Source organism: Lissotriton helveticus, chromosome 7, assembly GCF_964261635.1.
Source record: "Lissotriton helveticus chromosome 7, aLisHel1.1, whole genome shotgun sequence".
Lineage (NCBI taxonomy): Eukaryota > Metazoa > Chordata > Amphibia > Caudata > Salamandridae > Lissotriton > Lissotriton helveticus.
In genome coordinates, this window is record NC_136068.1 from 1,942,791,310 (window position 1) to 1,942,803,589 (window position 12,280).

At 52.6% G+C, this 12,280-nt stretch overlaps 1 protein-coding gene across 1 annotated transcript; it reads right to left on the reverse strand.

Annotated features, from left to right (window-relative positions):
* Window positions 1–9,339: 9,339 nt before the first annotated feature.
* Window positions 9,340–10,941, reverse strand: LOC144767896 (uncharacterized). Its single transcript, XM_078651241.1, has one exon. The coding sequence runs from the start codon at window positions 10,939–10,941 to the stop codon at window positions 9,340–9,342; it is 1,602 nt and encodes a 533-aa protein (XP_078507367.1).
* Between the last annotated feature and the right edge of the window lie 1,339 nt (window positions 10,942–12,280).

A 12,280-nucleotide genomic window follows, 5' to 3' on the forward strand; every position in this document is an offset into this window, starting at 1 on the left:
ATATGTATGCTAGGTGTTGCCCAGGGTATCCTTCAAGAAACTATAAAAGACCGACCCCAACAGCCCCCACGCCCCTTCCCTGCTCCACCCAACCCGCTTGAAAGACTAAACAGGCATAAGTATATATGAGCACATTTCCGCACCGACTAATCCACGAGTAGGAATGAAACCTCAGGTGATGGTAAGTCTGTCTATGAAATCTTGATTCGTGGACGTGTGTGACATCGACAGATCAATACCCCGATACTTGGCCCATGCAGCCCAGATTTTCCTGTGCTTTTGCGGGCAACCCCTGGCCTGAAATACCGCCACCTCGACAGACATGCATTTATCCAATGCGGATTTCCAGGCCGCCACCCCAGGGGGGGAAGAGGACTTCCATTGCTGGGCTATGTCGCGCTTAGCCAGTGTGAGCCCCAGGAAAAGAAGGTGTCTCTTATAGATGTTCCCTCCTATATCGTCAGTACTGTGGAGGACGGTCAGGCGCGGATGATCTGGGAGGTCTCACCCATGTACCCGCCCCAGGCAGAACAGTACCCCCGACCAGAAATGACGCAACACTGTACAACCCCAGACTGTTTGTATAAAGGATCTATCATCTGACTGGCATCTGAGGCATGCGGGGGTCGAAATAACTCTCATCTTCCAAGGAAGCGTGTATAGTACACCCGATGCATGTACTTGAACTGTGTCAGTGTGTATCTAGATGACACTGCTGAGCCCCTGGGGCTAGCAAGAGCCTCGGTACAGTCGTCGTCAGTTAGGGTTGGTATGTCAGCTTCCCAAGCAGCCTGTGTCCGATGCAGGTTCGTCCTAGTGTGTGTGGTCAATGCCTGATAAAGCTGACTGATTTTTTGTTCCCCCAGATCACCCATCAACAGTCTTGTGGAATTGGGATTTGTTTAGGTCAAACTCTTCCTGCAGCCTTTGGAAAGATTTAAGGGTAGGACCGCGCATCACATCACCCAGTGTCGAGATCCAAATCATGTCTCACCAGCGGAGCCCAGGTAACGTGGCGACCGATCGAAGGCACGTGCCACGCCAGAGGGGTGTCTCACACGTCAGCATACCCCACCAACCCATAGACTTCTAAACACTTCTCACCCCAGGGTGGGAAGAGGACTTCCATTGCTGGGCTATGTCGCGCTTAGCCAGTGTGAGCCCCAGGAAAATAAGGTGTCTCTTATAGATGTTCCCTCCTATATCGTCAGTACTGTGGAGGACGGTCAGGCGCGGATCATCTGGGAGGTCTCACCCAAGTACCCGCCCCAGGCAGAACTGTACCCCGACCAGAAATGACGCAACACTGTACAACCCCAGACTGTTTGTATAAAGGATCCATCATCTGACTGGCATCTGAGGCATGCGGGGGACGAAATAACTCTCATCTTCCAAGGAAGCGTGTATAGTACACCCGATGCATGTACTTGAACTGTGTCAGTGTGTATCTAGATGGCACTGCTGAGCCCCTGGGGCTAGCAAGAGCCTCGGTCCAGTCGTCGTCAGTTAGGGTTGGTATGTCAGCTTCCCAAGCAGCCTGTGTCCGATGCAGGTTCGTCCTAGTGTGTGTGGTCAACGCCTGATAAAGCTGACTGATTTTGTGTTCCCCCAGATCACCCATCAACAGTCTACCCTCCAGGGGATGGAAGGTCGTAAGGTCTTTAATCAGGGAGAAAGAGAATGCCGAAATTGGAGATACTTGTGGAATTGGGATTTGTTTAGGTCGAACTCTTCCTGCAGCCTTTGGAAAGATTTAAGGGTAGGACCGCGCATCACGTCACCCAGTGTCGAGATCCCAATCATGTCTCAGCAGCGGAACCTAGGTAACGTGGCGACCGATCGAAGGCACGTGCCACGCCAGAGAGGTGTCTCACACGTCAGCATACCCCACCAACCCATAGACTTCTAAACACTTCTCAATATCTGAATCACCGTACGGCAGGCCGGGGGGAGAGCGTCCAGGGCAGAGGCACTATATAGGAAATACAGCAGTGAATAGACCTCTAGGAAGAGCCGCTCCACTGCATAAGCCGGATCATCCAGCGGATTATACCACCATTCATTAATGACCAGCAGTTGGGATGCCCAGTAATAAGATTGCATGTCTGCAGCCGCAATACCCCCACAGTAAGTGGATTGGACGCAGGTAGCCAGAGCCACCCGGACCGCCCCGCCATCTCACAGGAAGCTGTTCAGGAGAGCATTTACTTGATGAAACCAGGACAGAGGGATGGGATAAGGGTAGTTTTGCAATTTGTATAATAAGCGCGTCAAAGATACCATTTTAAAAATCGCGGACCAGCCGTAAATCAATCAATCAATCAAGGACATTTATAGAGCGCACTACTTACCCGGAGGGTCTCAAGGCGCTTGGGGGGGGGGGGGGGTGCTGCTACTGCTCGAACAGCCAGGTCTTCAGCTTCTTCCTGAAGGAGAGGTGGTCTTGGGTCAGGCGCAGGTCGGTCGGGAGAGAGTTCCAGGTCTTGGCGGCCAGGTGGGAGAAGGACCTTCCTCCTGTTGTCGTTCTTCGGATGCGGGGGACGGCGGCGAGGGCGTGACTGGCTGATCGGAGGTGGCGTTTGGGAGCGTAGAAGTTGATGCGGTTGTTGAGGTAGCTCGGGCCTTGGTCGTGTAGGGCTTTGTGTGCGTGGGTGAGGAGACGGAAGGTGATTCTCTTGTTGACGGGGAGCCAGTGCAGGTCTCTCAGATGTCCGGAGATGTGGCTGCGTCGGGGGATGTCGAGGATGAGTCTGGCTGAGGCGTTCTGGATCCGCTGGAGTCTCTTCTGGAGCTTGGCGGTGGTTCCGGCGTAGAGGGCGTTGCCGTAGTCCAGTCGGCTGGTGACGAGGGCCAAGGTGACCGTCGTCCTGTTCTCGGTGGGGATCCACCGGCAGATCTTCCGTAGCATGCGCAGGATGTTGAAGCATGACGAGGAGACGGCGTTGACTTGTCTGGTCATGGAGAGGGAGGAGTCCAGGATGAAGCCCAGGTTGCGTGCGTGGTCTGTCGGTGTGGGTGCGGTGCCCAGGGCGGGGGGCCACCAGGAGTCGTCCCAGGCGGAGGGCGAGGAGCCCAGGATGAGGACTTCCGTCTTGTCTGAGTTCAGTTTCAGGCGGCTGGTCGTCATCCACTCGGCTACATCTTTCATCCCTTCGTGAAGGTTGGCTCTGGCAGCGGCGGGGTCGTTGGTCAGGGAGAGGATCAGCTGGGTGTCGTCGGCGTAGGAGATGATGTTGAGGTTGTGTTGGCGTGCGATGGCCGCAAGGGGGTTCATGTAGACGTTGAAGAGGGTGGGGCTGAGCGAGGAGCCCTGAGGAACGCCGCAGATGACTTCCGTGGCTGCAGATCTGAACGGTGGCAGGCGTACTCTCTGTGTCCTTCCAGCGAGCAACGCCCGATGATGAAGCATTGCAGCGCGGCCCGAGGAGGAGCAACGCCCGATGATGAAGCATGGCAGCGCGGCCCGAGGAGGAGCCACGCCCGATGATGAAGCATTGCAGCGCGGCCCGAGGAGGAGCAACGCCCGATGATGAAGCATGGCAGCGCGCCCGAGGAGGAGCAACGCCCGATGATGAAGCATTGCAGCGCGGCCCGAGGAGGAGCAACGCCCGATGATGAAGCATGGCATCCCCATTCCGAGGAGGAGCAACGCCCGATGATGAAGCATGGCATCCCCAGTCCGAGGAGGAGCAACGCCCGGTGATGAAGCATGGCAGCGCGGCCCGAGGAGGAGCAACGCCCGATGATGAAGCATGGCAGCCCCAGTCCGAGGAGGAGCAACGCCCGATGATGAAGCATTGCAGCGCGGCCCGAGGAGGAGCAACGCCCGATGATGAAGCATTGCAGCGCGGCCCGAGGAGGAGCAACGCCCGATGATGAAGCATGGCATCCCCAGTCCGAGGAGGAGCAACGCCCGATGATGAAGCATGGCAGCGCGGCCCGAGGAGGAGCAACGCCCGATGATGAAGCATTGCAGCGCGGCCCGAGGAGGAGCAACGCCCGATGATGAAGCATGGCATCCCCAGTCCGAGGAGGAGCAACGCCCGATGATGAAGCATTGCAGCGCGGCCCGAGGAGGAGCAACGCCCGATGATGAAGCATTGCAGCGCGGCCCGAGGAGGAGCAACGCCCGATGATGAAGCATGGCAGCGCGGCCCGAGGAGGAGCAACGCCCGATGATGAAGCATGGCATCCCCAGTCCGAGGAGGAGCAACGCCCGATGATGAAGCATGGCAGCGCGGCCCGAGGAGGAGCAACGCCCGATGATGAAGCATGGCAGCGCGGCCCGAGGAGGAGCAACGCCCCATGATGAAGCATGGCAGCACGGCCCGAGGAGGAGCAACGCCCGATGATGAAGCATGGCAGCGCGGCCCGAGAAGGAGCAACGCCCGATGATGAAGCATTGCAGCGCGGCCCGAGGAGGAGCAACGCCCGATGATGAAGCATGGCAGCCCCAGTCCGAGGAGGAGCAACGCCCGATGATGAAGCATTGCAGCGCGGCCCGAGGAGGAGCAACGCCCGATGATGAAGCATGGCAGCGCGGCCCGAGGAGGAGCCACGCCCGATGATGAAGCATTGCAGCGCGGCCCGAGGAGGAGCAACACCCGATAATGAAGCATGGCAGCGCGGCCCGAGGAGGAGCAACGCCCGATGATGAAGCATGGCAGCGCGGCCCGAGGAGGAGCAACGCCCGATGATGAAGCATGGCAGCGCGGCCCGAGGAGGAGCAACGCCCGATGATGAAGCATGGCAGCGCGGCCCGAGGAGGAGCAACGCCCGCTGATGAAGCATTGCAGCTCGGCCCGAGGAGGAGCAACGCCCGATGATGAAGCATGGCAGCCCCAGTCCAAGGAGGAGCAACGCCCGATGATGAAGCATTGCAGCGCGGCCCGAGGAGGAGCAACGCCCGATGATGAAGCATGGCATCCCCAGTCCGAGGAGGAGCAACGCCCGATGATGAAGCATGGCAGCGCGGCCCGAGGAGGAGCAACGCCCCATGATGAAGCATGGCAGCACGGCCCGAGGAGGAGCAACGCCCGATGATGAAGCATGGCAACGCGGCCCGAGAAGGAGCAACGCCCGATGATGAAGCATTGCAGCGCGGCCCGAGGAGGAGCAACGCCCGATGATGAAGCATGGCAGCCCCAGTCCGAGGAGGAGCAATGCCCGATGATGAAGCATTGCAGCGCGGCCCGAGGAGGAGCAACGCCCGATGATGAAGCATGGCAGCGCGGCCCGAGGAGGAGCAACACCCGATAATGAAGCATGGCAGCGCGGCCCGAGGAGGAGCAACGCCCGATGATGAAGCATGGCAGCGCGGCCCGAGGAGGAGCAACGCCCGATGATGAAGCATGGCAGCGCGGCCCGAGGAGGAGCAACGCCCGATGATGAAGCATGGCAGCGCGGCCCGAGGAGGAGCAACGCCCGCTGATGAAGCATTGCAGCGCGGCCCGAGGAGGAGCAACGCCCGATGATGAAGCATTGCAGCGTGGCCCGAGGAGGAGCAACGCCCGATGATGAAGCATGGCAGCCCCAGTCCGAGGAGGAGCAACGCCCGATGATGAAGCATGGCAGCGCGGCCCGAGAAGGAGCAACGCCCCATGATGAAGCATGGCATCCCTTGGGATGTGGGAGGGCATCAAGAGACAAGAATTGCGCTTGCCTCTACTCTGTGGGGTTTAGACCTATGTTTCTCAAAAAGGGATTGGTCCGAGCATTGAATGAAGTTAACCTGGACAGCGTAAAACGAATAAAGCCAACAAATACAAAGCAAGCAAATGTGGGTTACAAACCAGAAAGCCAAGGGTAAGCAACTGGCGGATCCATCCCAGGGAAGCTTTCCGAATATTCCCAAAATGTCTTTAGCAAACCAGGCAGCTGCACGGTCTGGTCGGCTTTGACCTAAAAACTGACTGTAACATTGTGTAATATAAGCAGCGTTTATGTAAATGTTCATATACCTTTGTTTTGAGACCACGCTATATAAAACTGCAACAACAAAAAAATAAGAAAACAATGCAGCAGCCTAGCTTATGCTGTGTGTAATACTATTTCAGATAATGACTTACATATTCACAGTGCTTTCTGTCACAGGCTGGGACCTCATAGCACAATAAATACATGAGTCATTATTTCACACTACACTGACTAGGATTCAATGTTGTGCCTTTCTGGTCCCTCACACACACACAGACATCTGCAGGGAGTGCATTAAGAAACTGAGATTGCTCATTTCCCGCTAATTATTCTTTCATTTTATTATACTTTTATATAGTGCAAACTTGACCTGAACATACTGGAGCACTTTACATGAGCCCCAGTTACATTACACAAGGTCACATAAATTGTTTTTTTGCATGAGATTAAGTTATTTGCAAAGCATCTTAAAATGTTTAACTTGCTTTTATTTACTTTCACTGTGTGGGGGTTACTTTACATGCAGTTAAGTGCAGACACACAAAAAAAAAACATAAAATATTTACAGAATATTTTCTTTTTAGCTCCCTCTTTGACCTTGCCACCCACATCAATGACCTCTATGCCCATGGCACTCCGGATCGCAGTACACCGCTTTTTTATGTATCCAATGTCTGTAAATGAAGACTGCCTGTAAATGCACCAAATAAAGAAGGTGGCACATCCGGGGGATATCTATTTACACTTTTTTGCTGAGACATTTGCGCCACGCTGAGAATGCAGTCACAGACGCTGCTGCCCATCCCCCAGGGTGCGCGTTGCACAAATTGAAGAGCTATGCTCTAGACCAGGGGTACTCATAGTACGGCCCGCGGGCCTCCAGCGGCCCGGCAAGCCTTCGCTGGCGGCCCGCAAACCTTGCAGACAATTTACCTGTGTTTAACAAAAAAATTAAAGAGTGTCTGCAAATACTGCGCGCCGAGACTCTGCTGCTCTGTGGGGGCCGGGGCATTCCAGTGATAGAGTGGAGTAGCAGGGGCCTAAGAAGAAGTGAAGTACAACACAGCCTCATTAACATACAAATGGTCTTTTAAAGATCTGTGAAGTGCTAGGATGCGGCTGTGTGTGTGTGTGTGTGCCCGGAAGCTGTCTCAGCCCAGGCACACACAGGCAGGGTGAGATGAAGAGGGTGACAGAGGGAGGTAGAGTGAGGGAGTGAAAGGGAGGGAGACAGAGGGAGAGGGAGGGAGGGAGTGAAAGGGAGGGAGAGGGAGGGAGAGCGAAGGAGGGAGAGTGAGGGAGGCAAAGGGAGACAGACAGAGGGAGAGTGAGGGAGGGAAAGGGATGCAGACACAGACAGAGGGAGAGCGAGGGAGAGAGGGGATGGGAGGGAGAGGGAGGGAGAGGGAGGGAGGAAAAGGGAGGCAGAGCGAGGGAGGGAGGGAAAGGGAGGCAGACAGAGAGAGAGGGAGAGAGGGAGCGAAAGGGAGGGAGAGCGAGGGAGGGAGGTAAAGGAGGGAGAGAGAGGGAAGTGGAGGGAGGGAGACAGGGAGGGAGGTAAAGGGAGGGGGAGAGAGAGCGAGGGAGGGAAAGGGAGGGCAAGGGAGGGAGGGAAAGGGAGGCAGAGGGAGGGAGGGAAAGGGAGGAAGGGAAAGGAGGGAGGGAAAGGGAGGCACACAGAGGAAGAGCGAGGGAGGGAGACAGGGAGGGAGGGAAAGGGAGGGGGAGGGAGAGTGAGGGAGGGAGGGAAAGGGAGGGAGAGGGAGGGAGGGAGGCAGACGGAGGGAGAGCGAGGGAGGGAGGGAAAGGGAGGGGGAGGAAGAGCGAGGGAGGGAAAGGGAGGGAGAGCGAGGGAGGGAGGGAAAGGGAGGCAGACAGAGGGAGAGCTAGGGAGAGCTAGGGAGAGCGAGGGAGGGAAAGGGAGGGGGAGGGAGGGAGGCAGACGGAGGGAGAGCGAGGGAGGGAGACAGGGAGGGAGGGAAAGGGAGGGGGAGGAAGAGCGAGGGAGGGAAAGGGAGGGAGAGGGAGAGCGAGGGAGGGAGGGCATACAGAGGGAGAGCGAGGGAGGGAGGGAAAGAAGGGAGGGAAAGGAAGGCAGACAGAGGGAGAGCGAGGGAGCGAGGAAAAGGAGGGAGGGAAAGAGAGGCAAAAAGAGGGAGAGTGAGGGAGGGAGGGAAAGGGAGACAGAGAGGGAGGGATGGGAAAGGGAGGCAGACCGAGGGAGGGAGGGAAAGGGAGACAGAGAGGGAGACAGAGAAAGGGAGGCAGACAGAGGGAGAGCGAAGGAGGGAAAGAAGGGAGGGAAAGGGAGGGAGAGGGAGGGAGGGAGGCAGACGGAGGGAGAGCGGGGGAGGGAGACAGGGAGGGAGGGAAAGGGAGGGGGAGGAGGAGCGAGGGAGGGAAAGGGAGGGAGAGGGAGAGCGAGGGAGGGAGGACATACAGAGGGAGAGCGAGCGATGGAGGGAAAGAAGGGAGGGAAAGGAAGGCAGAGCGAGGGAGCGAGGAAAAGGAGGGAGGGAAAGGGAGGCAGAAAGATGGAGAGCGTGGGACGGAGGGAAAGGGAGGGGGAGGAAGAGCGAGGAAGGGAAAGGGAGGGAGAGGGAGAGGGAGGGAGGGAGGGAAAGGGAGGCATACAGAGGGAGAGCGAGGGAGGGAGGGAAAGAAGGGAGGGAAAAGGAGGCAGACAGAGGGAGAGCGAGGGAGCGAGGAAAAGGAGGGAGGGAAAGGGAGGCAGAAAGATGGAGAGTGAGGGAGGGAGGGAAAGGGAGACAGAGAGGGAGACAGAGAAAGGGAGGCAGACAGAGGGAGAGCGAGGGAGGGAGGGAAAGGGAGGCAGACAGAGGGAGAGCGAGGGAGGGAAGGAAAAGAGGGAGGGAAAGGGAAAGGGAGGCAGAAAGAGGGAGAGTGAGGTAGGGAGGGAAAGGGAGACAGAGAGGGAGACAATGAAAGGGAGGCAGACGATGTGATGGGGTTGTGATGGAATCTGAAGGCATCATTTACTGCCGGGCAGGAGCGACTGCGGGAGGTTCCAGATCTAGTCAGGTGCCTGGAGAAATTCACAAAGTGAGGAAACACTAGGTGAGGAATCTGCGGTTAGAAGTTTGTATCCGTGGAATATTACTTTCAAACGTTAGTTTACACATACAAAGTTTCTAAAAGTGTGGACTTCAAGTTTACTATGACTTTGGTTTCCTTTTCACATTTTGTCTCTCGTAGGGTACACAATACATCTTTTCAGATTTGGAAGCATTTCATTGTATGGCTAATGTTCTTGCAAATGAGTTACGGTCTCTTACAGGTTTGCATACATGCAATAATGTAAACTTGACTCTTGAAGATGCTGTTCTGTATTATGAGTAATAGGAAAATATTCAACCTTCAATTTTCCATCTTATATTTTGTAGCTTCTTAGACATCATGTCTTTACTTCTTTTTCATATGTTGTTTCTCATGGGAAGTAAGACCGCCTTTCTGGGTAAACCCTTTCCCACATTCCATACACTTGTAACGCTTATCTAAAGAATGTATTCCCTCATGTTTTCTAAGATCTGATTGATTATTAAAGCTTTTTTCACATACAGCACATCTGTAAGGTTTTTCACCAGTGTGCGTCCTCTGATGCACAGTAAGTATGAATTTATGGCTAAAGCTTTTGTCACATTCGGTGCACTGGTAAGGTTTCTCCCCTGTATGTGTTCTTTCGTGACTAGTAAGATGGTGCTTACGTCTGAAAGATTTGCCACATTCGGTGCACTGATAAGGTTTTTCTCCATTATGACAAAGCTTGTGGTGATTAAGGTTTCCTACAGAACCAAATTTTCTACCGCATTCACTGCACTGGTAAGGTTTCTCACCAGTATGTGTTCGTTCATGAAGGATTAGATGACGTTTATCACGGAATCTTTTCTCACATTCAGTGCACTGACATGGTTTCTCGCCTGTATGTGTATTCTCGTGTTGTTTGAGATGACCTTTATCAAAATACCTTTTCTCGCATTTTGTACACTGGTGTAGTTTTTCTCTTCCTGCGTGTATTCTTTTGTGTTTAAGTAGATTTCCAGGTTGACTGTAACTTTTTCCACATTCACTGCACTGATACGGTTTTTCACCTGTATGTATTATCTCATGGATTTTCAGTTTAGCACTAGACCTAAAACATTTGCTACATACTGAGCACTGATGAGGTTTCTCCCCAGTATGCGTTCTTTCATGGACAATAAGCAATCCTCTCTGTTTATAGCTTTTCTTACATTCAGAGCACTGATATGGTTTCTCACCTGTATGCACTCGTAAATGGAGGGTGAGACATGTCTTCCGCTTAAATCCTTTCCCACATTCACTGCAAACATGTTTCTTCTCATCCATGTGTGTTCTTTTATGGACAGTGTTGTTTGTGTTATATTTTTTGTCCCGAAATAATTTTTCACCGGTGTGTTTTCTTAAATGTTTCTTCATTTCACTTCTACAGTAAAAGCATTTATCACACTCCGTGCAAGGAAAAGGTTTCTCACCAGTATGGATTCTCTCATGTATGGTAAGAGAACTCTTTGAATGGAATTTTTTCTCACACTCAGTGCACTGATGTGGCTTTTCTCCTGTGTGGATCCGGATGTGAACTTTAAGCACGCCTATCTGGCAGAACCTTTTTCCACACTCAATGCACTGATGCGGTTTTTCCCCAGTATGTGTTTTCTCATGTTCTGTCAGACCGCCTTTAGCACTGAAACTAATGTTACATTCAGAGCACTGGTATGGTTTCTCGCCAGTGTGTGTTCTCTCATGGATAGAAAGCTGTCCTTTCTGGCAGAAGCTTTTCCCACATTCAGAGCACTGGTGTGGTTTATAACCTGTATGTGTTCTCTGATGGTATAAAAGGTGGACTTTTGAAATGAACTTTTTCCCACATTCAGAACACTTGAAGGGCTTGTAACCAGTATGTATTCTCTCATGGACAATAAGTTGGTGCTTTAACCTGAACTTTTTGTCACATTCAGAGCATTGATACACTTTCTCACTCAGAGACATTCTCTTGGGGATAGTAAGCACTGTCACCTACGGATGATACGCTCCGTAATCCTAGGAAATTTAGCAATCTCTATTGTCTGTGGCTCATAGGCTCGGAATGCTGAGGCTCTGTTAGATGTGGAGAATAAGCTCTGTTGCCCTTGGAAAGTAAATTCTTTTGATGGTGTACTATAATATCCGTTGGCTGTGGACAGTGTCTTCTGCCGACTGTGGATAGTAAGTCTGAGTTCCGTAGTAAGCTCAGCTGACAGCGGCGAGCGATGTCTTCTACATTATGTGCACTGACATAATTTCTCATTCAAATGCTTCTCTCACGTTTAGAACTTCCTTCCGGATCAGATATTTTATACATTAACAACCACACGGTGTTTATTTCAGTAGCAAAATTCAATCCGGTAGTGGGAGGAAAAATATATAGCTCCAAAGAGTCCAGCATTCAGTAGATTCTTCTGGTCTCTGAGATGGTTCTCATGCTTTGACCGTCCATTTAATGGATGACTCCAACCATTTTCACATCTCTCAGTTCCTGATTGTTTTCAGACTGTGTGTGCCTTCTAACATGGCTTCTGGTGCATCTTCTCATTTCATTTTTAGCAGTCTCATTCTTCAGGTGAATTAACACAGGCGTCTCTGTATCAGTTTCGGCTCAAGCATTAATACCTGTTGGTTTAAAATATTTTCTGTGTTAGTTTAAGCATGTGCAATAAAACACAAATAGCATTAATGATCTCATCTTGTCACTATAAAGACACAGTGTATATGTGCTGAGAGAGTTTGAGTCCCTTCCCTCATAGGAACACAGGGGCAGAAGTGTCTGAAAGTCTGTGACGGTAAAGAACGTGAAGCAACAGCTGCTCTGCCGGGTCAAGTCAAGGCCACTGGCATCCTAAAATCAGATTGCAGAACTACTGATCTCATGATAATAACTGACCAATTGTTTGAACAACAACATTCAGCAATATACAAGCCTTGGATAATGAAATTGTTATTTATAGTCTGGGATTGGCCCAACCCAGCATAGTTGAAAAATGAAGAAGACGCAGCGACATCAAAGAATTCTACTTCAACGATATTGAAAAAGCCAATAAAAAGACAAAACATGAGGGTGTGAGACCGGTAGAGAAGAGTGGTGTGTGGAGGTGGCGGTCTTGTGGAACAGCAACTCTCCCACCGAGTAAAACAGAGTTGTCTGTCACAGAGGTGAGTGTAGGCGGCTACCGAACTGTAGACGGAGGAGAGGCAGCACTCTTGATCCCCCTACCTCCCAGCATATACGCATAGTTACTTTGCTCGATCCTCATTGCAAGAAGTCTTTGTCACCAGAAGAGGCTCAGGGCAG